The sequence below is a fragment of the Mobula hypostoma genome, chromosome 4 (assembly GCF_963921235.1).
Source record: "Mobula hypostoma chromosome 4, sMobHyp1.1, whole genome shotgun sequence".
NCBI lineage: Eukaryota > Metazoa > Chordata > Chondrichthyes > Myliobatiformes > Myliobatidae > Mobula > Mobula hypostoma.
The window spans coordinates 69,793,859-69,817,663 of NC_086100.1; the positions used below are offsets into that span (position 1 = coordinate 69,793,859).

Genomic DNA, 23,805 nt, shown 5'->3' on the forward strand with positions numbered 1-23,805 from the left:
TACCCGTGAAATTATATATGAGCACATAGCCATAGGGGTCACTGGTGTTGAGGATGATGGCGAGGGAGAGCAGTTGTGCATCCTGGCTATCTGGTTCCTGGGATCATTCTCGTAAACCTCTTCTAGAACTTCTGCAATGCCAGCACATCCTTTCTCAGATAAGGGGCCCAAAACAGTTCAAAATACTCCATATATGCTCAATCAAATGCTTTATAAGGTCTCAGCATTACATCCTTGTTCTTATGTTCTATTTCCTCTTGAAACGAATGCTAACATTGCATTTGTCTTCCTCACCACTGACTCAACCTGTAAGTTAACCTCTAGGGAATCCATCATGAGGGTTACCAAGTCCCTTTATACCCCTGACTTTTGAATTTTCTCCCCATTTAGAAAATAGACTGTGCCTTTATTCCTTCTACCGAAATGCATGACCATGCACTTCCCTACACTGTATTCCATCTGCCACTTCTTTTCCCATTCTCCCAATCTGTCCAAGGCCTTCTGCAGACTCCCTGCTTCCTCAACACTACTGCCCATCCACCTATCTTGGTATCATCTGCAAACTTGGCCAATTCGGTCACTCAGATCATTAAAACGTAATGTGAAACACGGTCCCAACACCAACCCTTGCAAAACACCACTAGTCACTGGCAGCCAGCCCGAAAAGAGACCTTTATTCCCACTCTTTGTCTCCTGCCAATCAGCAATGGTCTATCCATGCTAGTATCTTTCCTTGTATCGAGCTTGTATCTTGTTTAGCAGTGTGGCATCTTGTCAAAGACGTTCAGAAAATCCAAGTTATCAACATTCACTGACTTTCCTTTGTAAACCTACCTGTTATTTTTCAAAGAATTCCAACAGAATTAAAAGGCAAGATTTCCCCTGAACGAAACCATGCAGACATTGGCCTATATTATCGTATGCCTCCACATACCCTGAAACCTCACCCTTAACAATGGATTCTAACACCTTGCTAACAACTGATGTCTGCCTAGCAGACCTATAATTTCCTATCTTTTGGCCTTCCTCACTTCTTACAGTTTAGAGTGACATTTATGATTTTCCGGTCTTCTGGAAACATTCCAGAATCATGTAAGTCTTAAAAGATCACTGCTAATGTCTCCACAGTCTTTTCAGCTATCTCCTTAAACACCCTGGAGTGAAATCCATCTGGTCCATGAGAGTTATATACTCTCAGACTTCTCAGCTTCCCTTAGAAATAGCAATTACACTCACTTATGCCCCCTAGACATTTGAATTTCTGCATGCTTGCTGGTATCTTCCACTGAGAAAACTGCTTTAAAATATATACAGTATTCAGTTTGTCCACCATTTCTTTGTTCCCTATTACTATCTCTCCAGTGTCATTTTCCAGCAGTCCAATGACCACTTCTGTCTCTCTTTTATTCCTTATATATCTGAAGAAACTTCTGGTATCCTCTTTTATATTCTTTCTTAGTTTACCTTCATATTTAATTTTTTCTCTCCTTTTTGTTTTTTTAGTTGTTTTAATCTGGCTTTTAAAACCCTCATAATCCTCTAGCTTTCCACTATTTTTTGCTGTATTATATGCCCTCAGTTATGGGTAACTCACGGATCTTTCTGAGCACGATGGGCCTAAGGCTAATTTCATCTATTCCAGTGGTTTGGATGAACATGACAGATAGCTAGCTCTTTGCAACAATTGAATATCTCCTATCCTGCCTGGCATTCTTCTCAGCCAACTACACCAAAAAAACCTTTGTATATTTAGTGACAGTGAAATCATCCTCTTTGCATACTAGCTGTCTTCTTTGTCTACAAAAAACATTTACTCTAATTGATATATTTGTTTTATGTTATGCTCCTCAGCTCCTCACATATTATGAGGTGTTATATAAATTCAATTCTCTTTCTACAATAACTAATGGAATATATGATTTCATTACTCCTTTCCATACAGATATATACAGTACATATAGATTTTTCATTTATCATCTTCACGCAGATAGTCACAGATGTTGGCTTCTAATTGATAGCCATGGGATTTTATCAAGCTGCATTGGCGATACACTTCATTTAGTTTGAGACTGCTCTGATTATTATAATTTAATGAGATCTCCAACTGTCTGATCCCTTCGCAGTCAGCTGGTTTAATGTGTTTCATTGTGATTGTCTTTAAAAAGAAATTAAGCGCAGATGCATGACACTAGCTCCAGTAAACTAAAGTAAATAAAGCAAGTAACAAAATAGTATAATCTCTCAGGATTTGACAGACGTTTCCCTAGTCTAATATTCCTTAGATATCAGGTTGCTAAGGTGCAAAGTACAAGGAGAGAATTCAAATGAAATTCTTCATCTCCTAGAGGTACTAAAAAGCAAGGGGATGGTTGTATTGGTGTTAGACAAAAATACAACTCAAAGGCAGTCTATGAAAAAGGGGCCAGTACTGTTAAAGCAACAATCGTGTAGGGAATCAAGCTCTTAAATCTGCCTTTAACCTTTTCTCTAGTATTCTTTTATCCTATACAGGTGTCTACTCCGAAACTGCAAAACATTCACACTGGTTAAGACTCTGCGAATGCCATTTTGGCTTTTTGCCACTGAAGCATTAAGGGAATGGAACCCTGCAAAGAAAATATAATCAAGACTTACATCTAGTAATAGCGTTAGCATTATTTTTCAGTTAAGTTATCCCATCTGTGGGTTGACAAGATTATGAAAGAGCAGAATTGCTGAACGTTGTCACTGTGTACCAATACAATGGTAAACTGTATCAACATGATTGCAGCAGTTCATAAAAATTAGCAGTACACTGTAGCTTGCTGAATATGATCCATTGCTGAGTATGTTTTGGGCATAATTGCTGTAATCTTAATTTGAAACAATCAAAAATATGGATAAGAACATGCAAAGGCTAAGAATTGGGAAGCTCTTTATTATATTTCTCCCTTTCATTAAAATGCTGTGCAAAGTTTCCCCAAATGAAACTTGCATTACATGTTGCTTTTTAGATCTTTCCATGCTCCCAGCAATTCAACAATGCCATTTAAAAACCCACCATCATTAGGAAAATCAGATCAGTTAACCCAACTATTCCCTGATATAACTTCAGTTCTTAAGTTTTGAGGAAACTTGAAAGTTCTTTTTTCTCTAATAATATGGTATCCTGCAAAAAATATATTTTTTAGCCCGGTGAAAATGTTGAAAATGACGTCTTCTCTTAGTATTTCATCATTTCCAGTTGTTTCTAATGTGATGGATATTGACTTTTCAGGGCCCAAAAGGCCTATTGCTAGCCTTTGCTTTCAAAACCATGGCTTTTCCAAAGGGTCAGATTTGTCTGTGACAAAGTTAAACTTTTAACAAATATTCCTTGCTCAGCTTCTTGTTGTAAACAAGAACCAGTCTTCAGTTCTTAATGTAAATTGCAAGCAATAATCAGTCTGAAGTTAAAAGGACAGTTTTGCATACAGCACTGTCTGTAGAGCACAGGCTGCTGGCCCATAAGCAATATGATTTACAAAGTGAAGCAAACATGCGGTGTCTGGTCTGCATGTGCTAAACATTACACAATGGGGTAATGTTCATTGGCCTACATCAGAACAGACAATTACAACTAAGTTATTTGCATCATTGTGATAGAGATCAAGAACAGCTCCAAGAAAGACTTATTCTGTCACCTTGCACATCAAACGTGGTCAGGGGTATTTGTGTACTCGGAAGGTCAACCCTCACATTATTCCTTTTTGTGGTGCTGATCCCAGAAGCTTTTAAACCATCTGTGTGAATCACTATGTTCCACCAAAGGTATCTGAAAGACATCACTTGCAAGTAATGTCAACTAGCAGCAAATCAGTATAAATATTAGAAAGCATTAGGAATTGTGAAGAATGACAAGGAGAATGGCAGAACGACAGGGTGACAGAGAGAAGAACTAGAATTCATTCATCTATCTTCAGTTTCTGTGATGGATAACTTGTTCAACTGCAACTCATTGATATATTCCTTTAGATTGTAGGATTTTTACCTGTGTTTGGAATTCTTTGTAGTTTATAAATCTTTATGAAGTTGGAAATATTTTATATATCAGAAATCCTCTGTGACTTTTAAATGTTTTTATTTAAGTTCAAATGTGTACCTTTAAAAATAAAATAAACTGTGTTAAAACTATTTTGTTAGCTGGCACTGTCTCATTCTTGGTAGGGATTGGCTATTGGCAGCTACACCTCAATGCAGGGACTAAACAGGGAAGACTTTGAAGAGTAAGTTAATAAGGTATAAGCTCCCTATAGTGAGAGTGCCTGTAGATATCTATATTAGATAGGACTTAAGATCTCCTTTGGAGTTAGAGGGCTTTGCCGACAGTGAACCCAATAATAGGCAACACCTTTTTTAAAAAAAGCAATAAGCAAAACCATCTATTTTGGCTTGAAGTCCATTCATTTGGTGTATATTTTGCAGGGAAAAGCCAGCAGTTTTGTTGAAAAGTGGTGGTGAGTAATTCAGTTATGGTAATACTCTGTCAACTTAAGTGGGGAAACTACTTTAAACACTTGAAACAAGTTAAAACCCAGTGGAGGGACATGTTTTCCATTCATTTGAAAACAGAGGAATGGGTGCACAAGTTAAGTTTTGACTTACATTAGACTTTAGTTTATTTACAGTAAATGTTTTCAGTGCTTCAGAAACTTTTCAAATGTTTTAATTTTTTAATATTTCAATAATTTGAATATTTTGTATACAGATTTGACATGCAGAATGCTTAGGCAAGTTTGACAGGCAACTCAGCTGCAGGCATTGACTCACTGTCAATGCCTGTTCCATCAGTTCAGTTGCTGAAGTTGATTGTACCTACCACTTGGCGAGAATTAATGAGAAGCCTGTAATGTAGGTCTGCTGATCTTAGAACTGGCTTTTGCCTCACTGGTTTCACAAGATCTGCAAAGTCAGGAATAGACTACAAGTGTCGATTGCTGATTGAAAATTCTGGTTCATTGTTTACTTTATGGAGTGAAGCGATATATTCCTTCCAATTCCCATTCTTTATGTAGTTCACCCATACCTACTGCTGTGTATTAACTAATTTCAGTTCCCAGAAAGGCTTGATTTTAAATTCCTCGAGAGCTCTCCAAGTTTTTTCTTATGTAATTTTCTCTTTCATTACAACTACCTGCAGTATTTGCTTTAGTCTACTTCTAGCACCTCGACTACTCTTAAATGTAATTGTATTTCTAACAAGGGTGATACCTTCAGTTGACAAGGAGTTTGCTGCTGGAATTACCTCCTTAAATCCCTCTATAATTATTTGTTCTCTCTTTATGTCAAATTGTGTTTGATAACCTGCTGGGATATATTACCCTGGTGGAACACTGATTCATCAGCTACAGGTGGATGGTAGGTGATAATGAAAAGGAGATTTCTTTGCCAGTATTTGATCCAACACTATGAGACTTCATGGGGTCTCAACTTAATGCAAAGGACTCCCTGTTCTTCTCTATTCTGCTTGTATCACCACCATATCTCATGAGTCTGTCCTATTAGTGGAACAGACCTTGTAATGCATTTTTCAGATACAAAGTTTCAATTTCAAACACTGACATTTCCTTTCCTCCCACAGATGCAGCTCAACCCATTGAGTTCCTCCAGCAGATTGTTTGTTGTTTGTAATGAAGCTGTCTATAATGTCCTTGTCTATAATGTGCAATTCAATAATTCCTACTATATCAGGCTATTGCTTGACAAGATTATAGGACACCATCCTAATTTATCAACAAGTATTCACCCAGCGGCCACTGCTTGACCTTTCCCTCACCAATCCGCTGATGGTAGAGGCATCTATATGTACAGTCCAAATATTGATAGGAACAACCACTGCACTATCCTCATGCCCTTGACATCATCCAATACATCATGAAGATTTTGGATGATAATTTTGCCATGTCTGAATTCCATGCCTTATTTGATCATGTGGATGACTTGACTGGGTTTTTAAGCTGTCACAACAAGCGACTTAAGATGTGAGGAATTGGATGTCAGAAGCAAAAACATTACAGCTTAAGACTATATTTCAGATTACTGTGACTAAATTACTTCCAATTAGATATTGTAGAAACATTTGTAACCATGAAGTCTTGATGAATTTATAACTTCTATAAAATATAATGTGACAAAATGGAACCTGTGTGATCCCAAAGTGCTCTGCTGGTTTGCATGCATATGTTTTTTTTTAATGGCAGGGTGTGTTTTGACAGCAGAGAAAAAAAGACACTGCTGCCATGGGGGGGGGGTGGAGAAGACTCAAAGACAAATGGGCTCATTGAAGACAGATGTAACTCATTTAAAACAGATGCAGATAAGAAACACATGCAATTAAGGTATGGAAAGACCTCAAAGTCATAATGGTGATGAATTACTGGACTGTATAAAAAAAATCTGTTTTGAGCTGCAAGATTGAAGTTACCTACCAATAACTTAATGTATGGAGATAGACTTTCCCTTGCAAGTAATAAACATGCTTATGATTTGATCCACTCTAAGTTTGTTGTAGTCTGTTACTGTACATTACAAAACCTAGCTGAATGGTACCATCATAAGTATTCATCCTCTCTGTCACTGGTGGCAGTGACTACATTGCGTAGTGTCTACAAAATGCACTGCTGTTTTCATCTGGTTTAGATCGACAATGACTTCCAAGTGCATAACCTCTGAACAATGAAAAGCAAGGGTAGTAGGCACATGGGAATAATGCCACCTCCTGTGGATTTCCTTCCCTGTTTTGCACTATCCTGGCACACTCTCTTCAACACTGTCCTGTAGTACCTTTATCAGAAGTACTCACCACCACCTTCTCAAGGGGAATTTGGAATGGTTAATAATTCTTGCCAAACTCACATCCAGAAAAGTGAGTGAATTTTTTAAAGTTTAAGGCTATCGTTTCTTGTCAAGATTCAAAATAGAGTGTCTGTGTGTGCTGTAAGACTAATCAGACCTCAGTTAAAGTGGTAGTGTTCAGACCCAGCGTGACAGTCACTCTTCATGGAAGGACTGAGTTTGTGCGGCTGCTGTCCTCAATGCTGCCAGGAGGGTGTTTTCTAAATTCTGATATTTATGTGATTATCGGACAGTAGTTTAAATTGGTCTCCTTCAGTTTTTTGTATTTCCTTTCTCATTGCTGATTGGCGGGTGGGCGATATGTTACTTTTGTGCAAGGAAGAGGTTGGGGATTTGGGGTCCGATGTTCTTGTTGGTGTTTTCTGTGTGGACAATCTGTTATCTTTTTCGCAAGAGACGGGGTTGGGGATTTGATGCTATTGTCGCTGTTCTTTTTTTGTGAGGGTGGATTGGGGTTTGATGTTATTCTCACTGCTGTTTAGTGAGGGTCCAGGTCTGTAGACTGTTAGCTTTTGTGTGAGGGAGAAGTTTGGGTTTGATGTTCTAGCTGCTGTTTTCCATGTGGAGGATCTGTTAGTTTTTTGTATGAAGGAATGTGTGGGGGTTCTGGGGTTTGCAAGTTTTATTTATTTTTCTTTATCATGCATGGGGGGAGTGATGTCTTTTCTTTCAACAACACCCATGGTTTTTCTGTATTTCATGGCTATTTGTTGAAGACAAACATCAGACTTGTACATGTATACATTGACAATAAAATGAACCTTTGACACTTTAGACAAATAAAATGCCGTAGAGGCTGGGAATCTGAAATAAAAACAGAAAATTTTTGAACCATTCAACAGTTTGGGCAGCATTTGTAGAAGAAGAATCGGAGTTAATGTTTCAAATTGAAGATCCTTCATCAGAATTGGGAAGGAAACAAAATAGATTGATTCCGCAGCTAGCAAGGATTGTATTTGAACTCTTCACATAAAGAGGTTGTTGTGAAGCAGGCTACTCTTACTAATGATAAACATGTAGTAAAAGTTTGGTTATTTGGGCTAATGTCACAAGTTGATGCATCAGTCACCTACCTCATGTGATATATGGTGTATCCAGATGTGGGCATTAATTCTGTTGGTAAATAAAATGTAATAAATGACATCTTTGGCACCCTTTACATATAATATCCTGATGCTATTTTAACATTTTAAACAATTTTTGCTTGAACATAAAGCAGAATGTGCAGGGTTTTCTTGAACTGCATGAGTTCTTCATTTCTTACAGTTTCTGTAACAGTGGTATGCGATGGAGATGAAAACAGCAAACTTCAGCTGTAATGTTAAATGAAAAATGAAGCTGTCATTGCAGTCAGTTTGACTAATCTTCATATTCTCTTTGTGCTGAGAGAACAAAAAGAGTTCAGCCTAGACAATAACAAGCATCTCCAAGAGGCACATTGAGATAAATGGGATAAAGATCCAATCACATTTCAGGTGAAGAGCAAACACATCTCAAGAGTATCCTGTGTGAGCAATTTTCAGAAACAATGCTTATAAGGTCAAAGTACCACACATAACCACTGAACAAACTAGACTACATTCAAGGCAGAATTCCAGATTCGTTGTAATTTATTTTCGTACCTGAACCATGTTTAATTGAAATCAGCATATTTACAAAGCTATTGGATTTGTACTGGGGGTAGGAGATGGAGAGGAATTTGAGAATTGCTTTGGGAAATTGTGTAAAAATGTTATGTTCTTATGAAATGATCATCAGTCCTCATTAGGATCTTATCAAAAGAACCTTAGATAGGCTATCATGAGGAAATCTGCAGATGCTGGAAATTCAAGCAGCACACACAAAATGCTGGTGGAATGTAGCAGGTCAGGCAGCATTTTAGGTAGGCTATCACTTGTTCTTCACCTGTTTGAAAGCAATTGACTGAAATACGACCAAGTGGCCATTACTCTAAATCATGTTTGAGCTGCTAATTTTCATTTCTGGTGAAGGTACTCTTTTTTTGTTTTTATGTATATTATATGTGGTTTACAAAGTGATGTATAATTTTTTGTTCTAGGTGAGATTTGTGCTTTCAAGATTCACAGTCAGGATGTGCCTTTCGAAGCTGTGGTGTTAAACAAAACATCTGGGGAAGGTTTGCTGCGGGCAAGAAGTCCAATCAACTGTGAGCTTCAGAAAGAATACACATTCATCATTCAAGCATATGACTGTGGAGCCAGGCCTAGTGGAACTTACTGGAAAAAATCACACAAGTGAGTAACCTGCCCCTGATATAGTTGGGCTCAGTTGCTACTTGTGAGACCGAATTGAGGCACAGAATATACTGATAGGAAATGGCCTGGAAATGTAACCTATTTTTACTTAAACATTGCAATCTTCCAGTGACGTATTTCATACTTTATATCAATGCCAAATTTTATCTATCTCAAGTGATGTTCTGAAATTAAAGTTCAGTGACTGTGCCAAATAGGCAATGTTAAATTAGCAACACATTTTACATCCGTTGGTTAAATAACAATGATCAGCACTGTTCAAGGACCTCAACGTAGAGTGCTTTGTGTCAACATTTAGTTTCGAACAGGGTTTCCCAACCTGGGGTTCATAGACCGCTCATTTAATGGTGGGGATCCATGGCATAAAAAAGGTTGGGAATCCCCTAGTTTAGAAACACGTTGAATAGTACACAGTAATTAAAATTTCAGACTTTGGAACACAGATTCACTTGAAGTCAGGAGCTTTGAATCTATCGACTGAAAACAATCTGCATCCATAAAAATATAAAATGGAAAATCAATGCGTCTTGTGAACAAAAATAAGGCAGGGCTTTTCCCTCTTTAATGTACATCCTGATGCATAGAACTTCAGTGACGTTTTGCTGTGGAGGAATGATTGAACCTACTATTTTGAGAGAGCTAATATATGCGTAGATGCTGCAGAGTAATCACTGCAAAGTTAATGTTTAATTTACTTGTTCCTCCACAAATGGTGAATAGCCTGCGCAGTGGTATCAACGGTTTCAGTTTCATCCATTTCTTAACTGTGTAGAGCCAGGTCCAGCAGCGATTTCCAACAAGCACCACATAACATGAAAATGTTAAGGTAGATCGATAGTCATTTGTAGCTGTTCCACTGATGGATGTGGATAATTCTTTGAGCCCATGGCATCATTAATTGATAGCTACCATAAACTTTTTTCACAATCTGGAAAAAAAAGCTTGAAATGCTCATTCAATCTTCATTTGCCGGTTTCTCCATTCTGCTTAGAATCTGCTGATTTCATTGATGGCAGTTAGTGAAAGTGTAAAACAAATTGGAATACTTAAATATAAACAGTTACGAAGAGAATTATCTGCTCTGTAGAATATTCCAACTCCACTTCCTCTAAAAGCTTTGCTCTAAAATGCTTAATGATCTCACCAGAGCAGATCAAAGCAAATAGTATTTTTGTTTGTTGAGTTATTCTAGCCCCTTAAGACGCTGTTTCCTTCTAATTGTTTGGAAACAAATATTCCATAAACATTTTGAATTTTCTCAATTGCTTTTTGGAAAATGCTTGTCAATTATATATGTGCATTTATTTTAAATGTACATACGTGACGTTTGTCGACCTCACTAAAGCGTTCGACACGGTGAGCAGGGAAGGTCTGTGGCAAATCATGGAATGACTGGGATGCCCCCCAAAGTTCCTCAGTATGGTCATCCAGCTACATGAAGATCAGCGTGGCCAAGTCAGACACCACAGTGACCTCTCAGAACCCTTCCCAATAGGCAATGGAGTAAAGCAAGGCTGCATCCTTGCGCCGACTCTCTTCACCATCTTCTTCAGCATGATGCTCGAAAAGGCCACAGAAGACTTTGATAACGAGGACGGTGTCTACATCCAACGATACCGCACCGATGGCAGCCTGTTGAACCTGAGGTGACTATAAGTCCCACGCCAAGACATCGGAGCAACTCATCCGAGAGCTACTCTTCGCTGACGATGCTGCCCTTGTTGCCCACACAGAGACAGCCCTGCAGCGTATAACATCCTGCCTCACAGAGGCTGCTGAGCTCTTCAGACTGGAAGTCAGCTTGAAGAAGACAGAAGTTCTCCATCAGCCCGCACGTCAGGAAGATTACCACCCTCCCCACATTACCAACGGTGAGGCAGAGCTGAAGACAGTCCACCAGTTCGGCTACCTGGGGTGCACCATCTCATCAGATGCCAAGATCGACAAAGAGATTGACAACAGACTAGCAAAGGCAAACAGCGCATTCGGCAGGCTGTACAAAAGAGTCTGGAACAACAAGCATTTGAAGAAAGGCACAAAGATCAGCGTGTACAGAGCCATTGTACTGACCACTCTCCTGTATGGCTCTGAACCATGGGTCACCTACCGTCACCACCTATGACTCCTTGAACATTTCCACCAGTGCTGCCTCCGCACCATCCTTACCATCCACTGGAGTGACTTCATCACCAACATCGAAGTCCTCGAACAGGCGGCGGTCACCAGCATCGAGGCCATGCTGTTGAAGACGCAGTTGCGCTGGGCAGGGCACATCTCCAGGATGGAGGATCATCGCCTGCCCTAGATTGTGCTGTATGGTGAACTCTCCGCTGGTCACCGTGACAGAGGGGCACCGAAGAAGAGGTACAAGGACTCTCTGAAGAAATCCCTCGGTGCCTGTCACATTGACCATCTAATCTAGCCTCCGATCACGAGGCCTGGTTACACACCATTCACCAGTCTGTCTCCTCCTTCAGGAACGCACGCAGGGCTGGCATTGACGTCAAAAGGAGAAGGAGGAAGAACTGTGACACAGCAGCACCAAACCCAGAACAGAATTTCTCTTGCAGCCGCTGTGGCCGGACCTGCCTGTCCCGTATTGGCCTCGTCAGCCACCAGCGAGCCTGCAGCAGACGTGGGCAGCCCCCTTCTTAAATCTTCATTCGCGAAGCCAAGCCATGAATGAATGAATGAAAATGACAGATGTAATAGAAGCATCATAATAATATTTGTGTTAGTTGGAACATTGCTTATCTACAGAGCACTAAAGTTGATGCCATCTTTTTCCAGGGCAGTGGTACACATTCAGGTGAATGATGTCAATGAATATGCACCAATGTTCAAAGAGACTGTGTACAAAGGTGTGATCACAGAAGGGAAGCTGTACGATAACATACTGCAGGTGGAAGCAGTGGATGAAGATTGCTCTCCTCAGTACAGCCAGATTTGTAATTATGAAATTGTTACATCTGATGTACCCTTTGCAGTTGATAGAAATGGTGAGTTCAAACAGAATGAAATTGGGTTAATTTAGCATTAATTTAAAAATGATTTAAACAATATTTATCATCTTTACTCAAACGTTCATATTACGGCCTTTGCCCCACCTCAGCATCACACAGCAAATGGTGGAAGGCCTAGAAACAATAACAAAGGACAGAACTGGTAGTCAATTAGACATGTTGTGGTTGATGAGAGAAGGGCAACAAAGATTTACAAATCGCACCTAACTAATGATAGTGTTTTTTTAATAAAGTAATACTGTGGTTTAATGAAGGAAATTGGATTGATCTACTACATATAAAATTCCAAAAAAGTACATGATATGATGACACACAATAGAGTTGAGATCACAGTTAAGGGTCACAGAATAAATGAGGCTGCAGAAGCATAGATCAGAAAGTTGGCAAAGATGATTAATGAAAGGTTTTATTCTTGGAAGGGGGGGAAGCAAAGTTTGGAGTTTGTTACTAGGACAAATTACATTCTTAAAATATTGCCAGTGTTTTAAACATTTAGAACAGGGCTTGTTTTCCAAAAAAACTGGGGAAGTCAAGACATCAGGTGTAAACAGATAAAAAAGATCACAGCAGTAGTGGGCATATTGCCGAGATGGAAGGAGGAAAGTCATTGATTAAACATCTTCAAGATGAAGGTTAAAATATCACATATTGGTAAAGTTGCAGATTAAAAAAAAGTCTTAATGAGTTGAGGGAGTTGCAGTCAAATCCAGCCCCCATACATGTGTTAATGGGTGTCTTCTTGAATCTTCCCACAGTTCTGTCGGAGAGTTACAGAGTTGACATCCAGTGATGAGTATATATTGAAAATATATTTCCCAGTTCAATAAAAATTTGATTTTGTTTCATAGAGGCATTGAGCCATACTGCATGGAAACCCATCCTTTGCCTGATTGGTCCATGCCAGACAAGGTTCCCAAATGAGCTAATCCACTGTCACTCATTTAACCCCTGTCCCTCCAGATATTTCTTACCCATGTACTTGTTCAAATGCCAGTTAAATGCAGTTAACGTACCTTCCTCAACCACTTCCTCTTGCAGCTTACTTTATGTACCGACCATGATCTGGGTGAAAAGTTCCCCCCCCCCCGCACCCCAGTTTCCCATTAAAGCTCTCTCTCTCCTCACCTTAAACATATGCCATCTACTTCTTGATTCTGCAACCCTGGGAAAAAATCTGAGCGTATCCCCCCTATCTATGCCCATCACAATTTTATCCAGCTCTTTCAGATCACCCTTCATTCCCCTCTGCTCTGATGATTACAGTCCCAAACTGTTCAACCTTCGTCCCTCGAGGCCTGACAACATTGTCATAAACCTCCTTTGTACTCTTGGGTAGAAGTGTCCAGGTGCCTAGTATCCAGTGGTTGAGCACCAGGGTTTGGGATGTGCTATCAGAATCTTCTATGTAAGTGCCATGTTTTTTTTTGATGGCCTTTAGGATGGGGGTACGTGCAATCAAGTGTGAGAGAACATCGCACTTTCAGTTAAATCCTAGATTCACGAGAGACTAGTTTTCTCACAAATTAAATTTAACACATCTGGTATGCAGGTTATTTGCAAATTTATGATGAGTTTCTCAACTAGTATTTTGTAAATATGAGGTAACAAACACAACAAGGGAACTATTGGTTCACTGATTTATTGGCAACAATTTCTTTCCTGACTTAAAATAATATGTTCAGAATTTTAAATTGTAACATAAAGTAACAATTATATTTGAAAAAAATGATGAACTGTTAATATTTATTCTATCGTACAAACAATAATTCCATTGTTTTTACCAGGTATTATTAGGAACACAGAGAAATTGAGTTATGACAATGAACACCAATACAAGTTCATGGTAACAGCATATGATTGTGGCCAAAAGGAAGCATCAGAAGATGTATTAGTCCACATTGAAATTAAGCCAGTTTGCAAGCCTGGCTGGCAAGGTAAGACTTCTAATGTGCTTTGCCATTATTCACACTGCATTCAAATGAAGAAAAGTACTAATGGACAGAAATGTGACTCAAAATAAAGGGAAATCTATTTCTGCCAGACGCTATAATCATGTTTTTGAGGCACTGTCAACTGAGTTAACATTATTTTGGGCAATGAACTGCTCATTAGCACAATTCTTATTGAAATTGACCACAATTATTAAGGAAAAAATAAACACTAAGCAAGAAATTGCATTTGCTGGACATCTGAAATAAAAATAGAAGGGTCTACAAATTACACAGACAGTGTCTGTGGAGGAACAAATAATTAACAATGGTCTTCAAAGACCTTTCATTAGAGCCAGCAAAACATAGAAACCACATATTTCAAGTTGCAGAGAATGAGTGCGACAGAAAAGACAAAGGAATTTTCTGTTATCGGGTAAAGACCAATAGGGAATGAATTACTCGGATGGTAAAAATACTGGTTGAGAGATAGTCATGAACGTTTGTTAATTGAAATTATAATTTATGTTTATATTATAGAATGGTCTGACAGGATTTATTTTCAGTTGCTTCATTATTAATTGGAGTGTGTCTCGTCACGTTTTTTATTTGTGGAGACAGTCAGCAAGACTAGAATCCTACAATGAATTATTCACCTATGGTACTTTCTTCCTAATTTATCAATTATTGGCATTTATAGTGTAATAAACAGACATGTAAAATATAGACTGTAAATCAATGTTTCAGTGTTTAATTGTATTGCTTTCTATTGCAAATAGACTGCATATGGGATTAAGTACTACTGTGGATTAAGCACTGGACAGAAAGTTCTCTGAGGATCTCTCTCTGAGGCTATTAAACTACATAATTTTCACTTTATTCTTGTATTATATTCTTTATTTTACAAATGCATAATAAAAATTTTGCATCATATGGAATGCCATAATTCGAGGAAAATTGATTACCTAATCAAGTCCATTATCCTCAAAGGTCCCCTTCATTATGGCTGAAGGAGATAAAAGGATGAATACGTGAAGAAGAATTTGGCATGACTATTTGGAAACACTTGAAATGTTTCAGTAGAATCATTTGAGTTTCTTCTCATTGGGAAGTTGGGCTTGTTTACATCCACTCAATTTTGAACATAAATAATTCATTTACAGATTATTGATCAAAGCAACAGACCCATACTAAAACATACGAGCGAATAGTTAGAAATTCTCATGTGATGAAGGGTCATAATGAAGTCTCTTGGACTGAAATGTCAACCTTTTATTCCTCTCCATAGATGCTACCTGACCTGCTGAGTTCCTCCAGTAATTTGTGTGTGTTATTCTGAAATTCTCATATGCACGGTCCCAGAGAAATCTTAACCAGAATGCCTTTAAGGCCTTATTGCAAAGCAAGTGTCTGTTCATTAAAATGAATAGGATGTTATTTTTCAAAGGAAATTGGAACTTAAGTTTTTAGAATTTATTTTTAATTTTATATGAGAATGAGTTGGAGCCCTATTTTTTCCAGAATAGTTTTACAATTACGGTTTAAAAATGACTATAACTGTTTGACTTCAAGTATTAATAATATTGCAGTATTTCATTTTAATGCAGATGAGTATGAAGTGATACATTTTTGGAGCACTAATGAGGCTAGAGATATGCACCATAAGTGATAAAATCTTGGGGAATATCGAGGAACAGAGGAACTTTAGAGTACAAGTCGATAGATCCTGGATAGTGGCAGTGTGGATAATTAACTTGGTTAGGAAGGCATATGAGATTCTGGCTTTCATTAATCAGGGTATTGTGTACAGAAGCAAGTCAGTTATGTTCCAACTTTATAAAGCCTTGGTCAGACCCTAGAGTCTGACCAAGAAGCAGTCCAGTGGAGAAGTTATGTCTGTTCTCCCTAGAGTGGAGGAGGTTAAGAAGGGATATAAAAGAATTAGGGTAGACTGCGTGACACTTTTCCCAGTATAAAAGGCAGATAAAACTGAACGACGTAAGTTTAAGGTAAAGGTGATTGATATGAGGGCGATCTTCTTCACCCAGACAGCAGTAACTGCATGGAATGCACTGCCTGGGAGAGTGGTTGAAACTGGGTCACTGACAGTATTTAAGGGGAGTTTCAATAAGCTCTTGAATTGCTTTGGCATAGGAGCCAAGTGTTAGGTGAATGAATTAATACAGTACAATGCCCACCAGTCACTGTGAACAAGTTTGGTTAAATAACTTGTAGCCTTGCTGCATTATTTTATGATATATGTTTACAAATCACTTGGTTTTACATAAGGGTAGCATTATTTTGGTAGATTTATTAAAATGCAAAAAAACTCAAGTTATTTTCTTTTTGACAGGCTGGAATAAACGTGTTGAATACAAGTCTGGCTCTGGCAGTAAAGTATTGCTTCCCAGCATCCACCTGGAGACCTGTGGTGAACCCGTATCATCTGTGCAGACCACAATAGAACTTCAGACCAGCCATATTGGAAAGGGATGTGATCGTGACACATATTCTGAGAAATCCTTACAAAAATTATGCGGTATGTGACAAATTAAGTACAATGTTGACCAGGGATGTCTGCATTCCTTTCTTGCTTCATCCCCAGCCCTGTTCTTAAATTTGTTACATGCTAATCAACAAAACACCAGCTGGGCACTACATTGTGATATACAGGTGAGAGAAAATCTGCAGATGCTGAAAATCCCAGCAGTACACACAAAGTGCTGGAGGAACTCAGCAGGCCAGGCAGCATCTATGGAAAAAAGTAAACAGTCGACGTTGATTGTAATGTACAGTGGCACTGTGTGATATAATTTTCCTGCCTTAAAAATTCTAGGTTCATGGGCAGACATTTTCATGTTTCTTTAATGCCCCTGGTTAAGTGGAATTCAAGTCATTCGCAGTCGAAACTACAGTTATCAAAAGAAGAACTGCACAACTCTTGTCAACCATATTCCTCTATTGTTGAAAGAAGCTTTGTTTTTTTCTTACTGTTCTAATATGATTTTTAACATATCGTTTCATCTGCTGTGATATTTATCTTTTTTCTAACTGTGCTCCCAGATGAAGGATTGAGGGGGAAATATAGACTTACATTCACCAGTGGATATTAACTTACTTTCATAAATTTCTGTCACACCCTGTGTATCAGAGCTGAAAATGGAATTTTTTTTTTTTATTACTGTCATCTGGAGATAGCATTAGTATTTTCCCAGAGATCTTGGTTAAAGATGCAAGCCTGAATTCCCCCCATTTGCAGCAAAATGCTGCCTTTCAAATAGATCAGTATAGATCATAAATAGATCAATATGGATCCTTTCATATCTCACCAACAATCCTTAATCACTCTCTGAAACAGTGTGCAAATTTATTCTGAATTAGCTGAATTATTGTGCCTTTGTAGCACACAACGGAAAAGCACTTGATTGAATTGCTCCAATCATGATTTATTTCAGTCCTTTATAGATGTCATAGAGATACTGGCCTGTCCGAAGAATGAAATGTTAGAATTCCAACCACATCAAAAGGATTTCCAGGCCTGTCTCACCAGACAAATGGCACAGATGTGTTTAGAAATATCCTCTCATTAACCAGTGGGTTAATATACTGTACATGGCTTTATTTTAGGCCCTGTTTTGGTTCCACTGCTTCAAAGCAGTTCAACAGCAAAATGGAGAAGAGCTGCATTTTGAATGTTAACTTCTAACAGCAATAATTGGAAAATTCAACTCTTGTGAAAAAAGACTTCTTGGTTCAACTTGATTATTTTGAACGAACTAAAATACTTCCATTGCTGAAAATATTGACACCAGTTTTTATTTTGCAAATTGGGTGCTCACCATTAAACCAGAGGTGCACATTGACGAATTTACCTTGGGTGGCACCTTCCTTCAAATTCTACTGGCTTCTATCCTGGTGACCAGAGTCCCCAGCTGAAACATATGGGAAGCTTGAACACACACAAATATCTGAGTTAAGTTGTACAGTTAGGATTGTGCAGTTTTTACTTGGGTAGCCAATTCTCTCTACTGCTCACCAGCCCCAGGTGGCAGGATGGAATTCAATCATTTCCATGGGAAGCAAAAAATAAGACCGCATAATACTCTGGACAAATAATCATAGCTAACCTTCCAGAGTTTCATTCCTAAAGGCATTTAAGTTTAATGTTGTTGCCTCTGTTGGTTCTGCTGTATAGTCATTTTGCTTGTTCCCCTGAAGAACCTACTATTATTCCCTCCCTCCCTCCATGATTGCTGGTGTCATCTGTGAAATCAGAAGAGCCAATACTGTTATACCACCATCAAGAATATTTACAGTGCCATCGAGCACCCACACTTTTGAAAGTCCAATAACCTGACTGTACTCCTACTCCCAACTTATAGGCAGCTCCAGTGCTGAGGACCAATAAGATATAGTCAAGGAAGCTTACAGGACTCCTTTGAGTCGGTGGACTGGACAATATGCCCAAGCAACACTCACAACACGCTGGAGGAACTCAGCAGGTCGGGCAGCATCTGTGGAAACGATCAGTCGACGTTCCTCCAGCGTGTTGTGAGTGTTGCTTTGACCCCGGCATCTGCAGATTATTTTGTGTTTACAATATGTCCAAGTTGTCACCGACTTCATCAAGACCTTTGTGGATGAGTGTGTGCCTTCAAGAACACACTGGACACACCTGAATCAAAGGTCATTGATGAACCAGGATATTTGTAGTGTGCTGACGGCCTGTTCTGTGACATTCAAGACCAGTAATCCCAAAGTATAGAAAAGTCTAGATACACTTATGAAAGGCGAAAAGTCAATTCTGATTGAGGTTAGAGAATGAATCAGATGCATGGCAGCCCTGGCAGAGTTTGCAGGCCATTACTTTCTAAAGCTGAAACCTAATGTCATGGATGGCTGTGATGATTCATTCCCAGATGAACTCAATACCTTTTATGCATGCTTTCAAAGAGAGAATAAAACTACACCTGTGTGAATTCCTGCAACACTTGGTGGCCTTGTGATCTCTGTTTGAGGCCAATGTCAGATCATCTTTCAACAGTGTGAACCCTCGGAAGGCACCAGACTGGTGTACCTGATAGGGCACTGAAAACCTGTACCAACCAACTGGTGGGAGCATTCAAGGACATCTTCATTCTCTCACTGTTACAGACAGAGGTTCCCACCTGCTTCAAAAGGGCGACAGTGGTACTTACATATACTGTAATGATGTGCTTTGAGAGGTTGGTCATGGCTTGAATCAACTCTTGCCCAAGTAAGGACCAGGATCCATTGCAATTTGCCTATTGCCACAATATGACTACAGTGGATGAAATCTCACTGGCTTTGGATCACCTGGGCAATACTTCAGGCTGCTGGTTATTGATTACAACTCAGCATTCATCACAATTACAAACTCAATTCTAATCAACAAGCTCTAAAACCTGGGCCTCTGTACGTCCCTCTGCAACTGGATCCTTGACTTCAGCATCCAGAGACCACAATCTGCATGAATCAGAAATAACATCTCCTCTTCTCTGACAGTCAACACTGTCGCACCTGCAAGGGTGTGTGCTTAGCCCACTGCTCTACTCTCTACACCCGTGACTGTGTGGCTAGGCACAGCTCAAATACCATCTATAAATTTGCCGAAGGCACAACTATTGTTGCAAAATTTCAAATGTTGACGAGTAGGCATACAGGAGTGAGCAAGACCAGCTGGTTGAGAGATGTCACAGCAACGAACTTGACTCACATCAGTAAGACCAAGGAAATGATTTTGGACTTCAGGAAGCAGAATTGGAAGGAACACGGAACAGTCCTTATTGAGGGATCGGAAGTGGAAAGGATTTCCAAGTTCCTAGCTATCATTATCTCTGAGGATCTGCCCTAGGCCAACATATTGATGCAATTCCAAAGAAGGCATGACGGTGGCTGAATTTCATTAGGAGTTTGAGGAGAATTGGTCCATAGTCCCCTTTGTTCAACTGTAATACTGACACTTCCGATTTTCCCTTCTCCCTCTCAAATTGTAGATTAGAACTTATCATATTATGGTCACTACCTCCTAATGGCTCCTTTACCCCGAGTTCCCTTAACAAATCTGGCTCACTACACAACAGTAAATCCAGAATTGCCTTCTCCCTGGTAGGCTCTGATACAAGCTGCTCTAAGAATCCATCTCTGAGGCATTCCATAAACTCCCTTTCTTGGGGTCCAGTACCAACCTGATTTTCCCAGTCTACCTGCATGTTGAAATCCCCCATAACAACCATAGTATTACCTTTGCCTCATGCCAATTTTAACTCTTGATTTAACTTGCACCCTATATCCAGGCTAGTGTCTGGGTGCCTGTAGATAACTCCCATTAGGGTCTTTTTGCCCTTACAGTTTCTCAATTCTATCCACACTGACTTCTACGTCTCCCGATTCTATGCCCCCCTTGCAAGTGACTGAATTTCATTCCTCACCAACAGAGCCACCCCACCCCATTGGCTAACTTGTCTGTCCTTTCGATAGGATGTATATCCCTGAATATTCATTTCCCAGCCCTGGTCCTCTTGCAGCCGTGTCTCTGTTATTCCCACAACATCATACTTGCCAATTTCCAACTGAGCCTCAAGCTCATCCACTTTATTTCTTATACTCTGTGCATTCATATATAATACTTTTAATCCATTTAGAGTAATACTTTTACTCCCCTCACCTTTCACATCGATTCCTATTGCACTTGGCCATACTCTCTGATCCCTTCCTGAGCTTTCTGCTCCTTTAATTCTGTTGTCTTTCTTAACTTTTCTTATTCTCTCTTTCCCTTTAACTCAATCCTTATATTTCCAGTTCATCCCCTCCCCCCCAACTACTTAGTTTAAACACACCCATGTAGCAGTGACAAACCTGCCTGCCAGAATGTTGGTCCCCTGTCTGTTAAGATGCAACCCGTTCCTTCTGTACAATTCATCCTTACCCTAAAGCAGATCCCAGTGGTCCAAGAATCTAAATCCCTGCCTCCCGCACCAGCTCCTCAGCCACACATTCAGATCCCCTATCTCCCTGTTCCTGCTCTCACCAGCACAAAGAACTGGAAGCAAACCGGAGATAACCACCCTGGATGTCCTGCTTTTCAGCCTTCTTCCGAGTTCTCTGAAGTCACGCTGCAGAATTTCTTTCCTCTTCCTCCTGACGTCATTTGTGCCGACATGCACCACCACTTCCAGCTGTTCACCTTCACCCTTGAGGATGCCCTGCAATTGGTCTGTGACGTCCTGGATCCTGGCACCAGAGAGGCAAAACACCATGCTTGAATCCCGCCTGTTGCCGCAGAAACCCCTTTCTGTACCTCTCACTATGGAGTCCCCTACTACCACGGCTCTGCCTGACTTCTGTCTCCTCGGCTTTGTTTCAGCGCCAATTTTTGACTCGCAGACCTGTCCGCCTCTCAGACTGGCACTGTCTTCTGTCCTGACAGCTTCCAAGAGGGTGAACCTGTTTTCAAGAGGTACATCCCCTGGGGTCTCCTGTACTCCAAGCATCCATCCCTTCCTCATTGTCATCCTCCTTCTCTCTTCTGGTATCTTCAGTGTAATGATCTCGCTGTCCAGAAAGCTCGGTTTTCCGGATGAACTTGAGGTCATCCAGTTGCTTCTCCAGTGCCTCAACACGGTCCTTCAGGAGCTGAACCTGGATACACTTTCCACATTTGTAGCAGCCAGAGGCAACATCAACGTCCCTGACCTCCCACATCATGCAAGTAGCACGCTGAATCAGTTGACCTGTCATTTCTTCACCACTCCTCACCCTCTCCAACTGTGGTGTAGTCTCCTTCCTCAGCCTCCTCGCCGAAGACTCTCGAGACAAAGGCTCGCACTTTTCTCACAAGGCACTTCCCTCGACAAGGCCGCTCCCCTAGAGCAAACCTTGATTATATTGGCTGATATTTTGACTAATTCGCTTCACTTGTCGCACCTCGGCCAACCTCGAACGTTTGTCTTGCAGGCTGGTCTCGACCGGTTTTTAAACCAACCGCTCCTTCTCAGCCAGTGCCCTCACTCACTCCTTCAATTATCGCACCTCGGCCGACCTTGAACGTTTTCAAGAAAGCGTTAGATAGAGCTCTTAAAGATAGCGGAGTCAAGGGATATGGAGAGAAGGCAGGAACGGGGTACTGATTGTGGATGATCAGCCATGATCACAGTGAATGGCGTGTCTATTGTTCAGGTGTCTAAGACGTTTGCTTTATACAGTAGTAATTTGTGTATTATACTGTCCTGCTGCGAAAAAAAAACAAATTTCATGACATATGTGGGTGATGATAAACCTGATTCTGATATGGGTCTCCATTGTGGACTGAGAATGGGAAGGGGACAGGAAGGGGAGATCATGATTGGAAAAAGGGGAAGAGAAAGAGGAGGGAGTGGGGAGCACTAGAGAGACATTCTGTAATGATCAATAAACCAATTGTTTGAAATCAAATCACCTTGCCTGGTGTGTGAAGGCTGGGCAAGTCTACCTCCATGCCACCCTCTGCCCCTGGCATTTCTCTGTCACCTGTCCCATCCTGTGATGCTCAACCCTTGCCATTCTCAATGACCTTTGCTCCCATCAGACTTGCTCTCTGCTCCACTTTGACAAATACAGTACTGTGCAAAGGTCTTACGCACCTTAGCTATCTATTTGTGCCCAAGACTTTTGTACAGAACTGAATGCCAATGATATTAAACCTGATTCTGATTCTGTGTGAAAAAGAGGTGCCACTGCACAGGATCAGAGAAACATCAGAAAGTTGTAAGTTTGACTAGCCTCCCAAGCATCGAGGACACCTTCAAAAGGCCAATGCTCAAGAAGGTGGCATTCCTCACTCTGGACACGCCTGCTTCTTATTCCAACCATCAAGGAGAAGGTACAGGAGCCTGAAAACACGCACTCAGTGTTTCAGAAACAGCTCCTTCCCCTCTGCCGTATTTTTCAGAATGGAAAATGAACCCATGAACACTACCTCACTCTTCTTTTCTCTTTTCTGCACTATTCTACTTAATTTAATTTTTTATATATATTTCTTATTGTAATTTGTAGTTTTTTGTATTATTATGCATTGCAATGTACTGCAGCCACAAAACAACAAATTTCATGACATATGCCAGCGATATTAAATCCAATTCTGATTTCTGATTCTGGTGCAGGCATTTCCTATTAAGCCAACTCACCTCAATTCATGCCACAGGTCAATGCCATTGGGTGCACTTATCATGTAGGCAGCTTGCTAGCTACAGGATATCAAGGACTGAGTATTAGGCAAGCCCCGCACGGTATTCAGGCCAGATGCTGTGCACACCTCACACTCCATCCAGTTGTTTGACTTTCAGCATTTGTATTGTATCCACTTGAAATGGTTGCCTGTCTTCTTTTGAAGTGATTATGAGAACTAAGGTTGTAATGTATAAAATATTTGAGATGTAGCTTGCTTTCAAGCCTGCCTGGAGAAAAACATGTTAATATTTTATAAGGAAAAAACAATTTAGAACCTCTGTAATTGAATAAATGATGATCCCGGAAAAGCAGAGGTCCTTACAACTTATGTTCAAGAATTTCAGTACGTCTCTACCAGTTAATATTTAATTTAATATATCAATCAGTCTTAGTATTGTAATAAATTATATCATTCTTTCACCTTGAATCACAGCAAATATTTAACTTCCAAAACAAGTAGTGAAAAGCAAATAATAA

At 39.9% G+C, this 23,805-nt stretch overlaps 1 protein-coding gene across 2 annotated transcripts in view; it reads left to right on the plus strand.

The window, feature by feature from the left end:
* The window catches only part of clstn2a (calsyntenin 2a), a 572,678-nt gene that overhangs the window by 434,059 nt on the left and 114,814 nt on the right, over positions 1–23,805 (plus strand). For both annotated transcript variants that reach the window (XM_063045919.1, XM_063045920.1), the window contains 4 exons: positions 8,933–9,128; positions 11,940–12,148; positions 13,957–14,106; positions 16,454–16,639. In XM_063045919.1, coding sequence (XP_062901989.1) covers positions 8,933–9,128; positions 11,940–12,148; positions 13,957–14,106; positions 16,454–16,639 — 741 coding nt within the window. The remainder of the gene's footprint in view (positions 1–8,932; positions 9,129–11,939; positions 12,149–13,956; positions 14,107–16,453; positions 16,640–23,805) is intronic.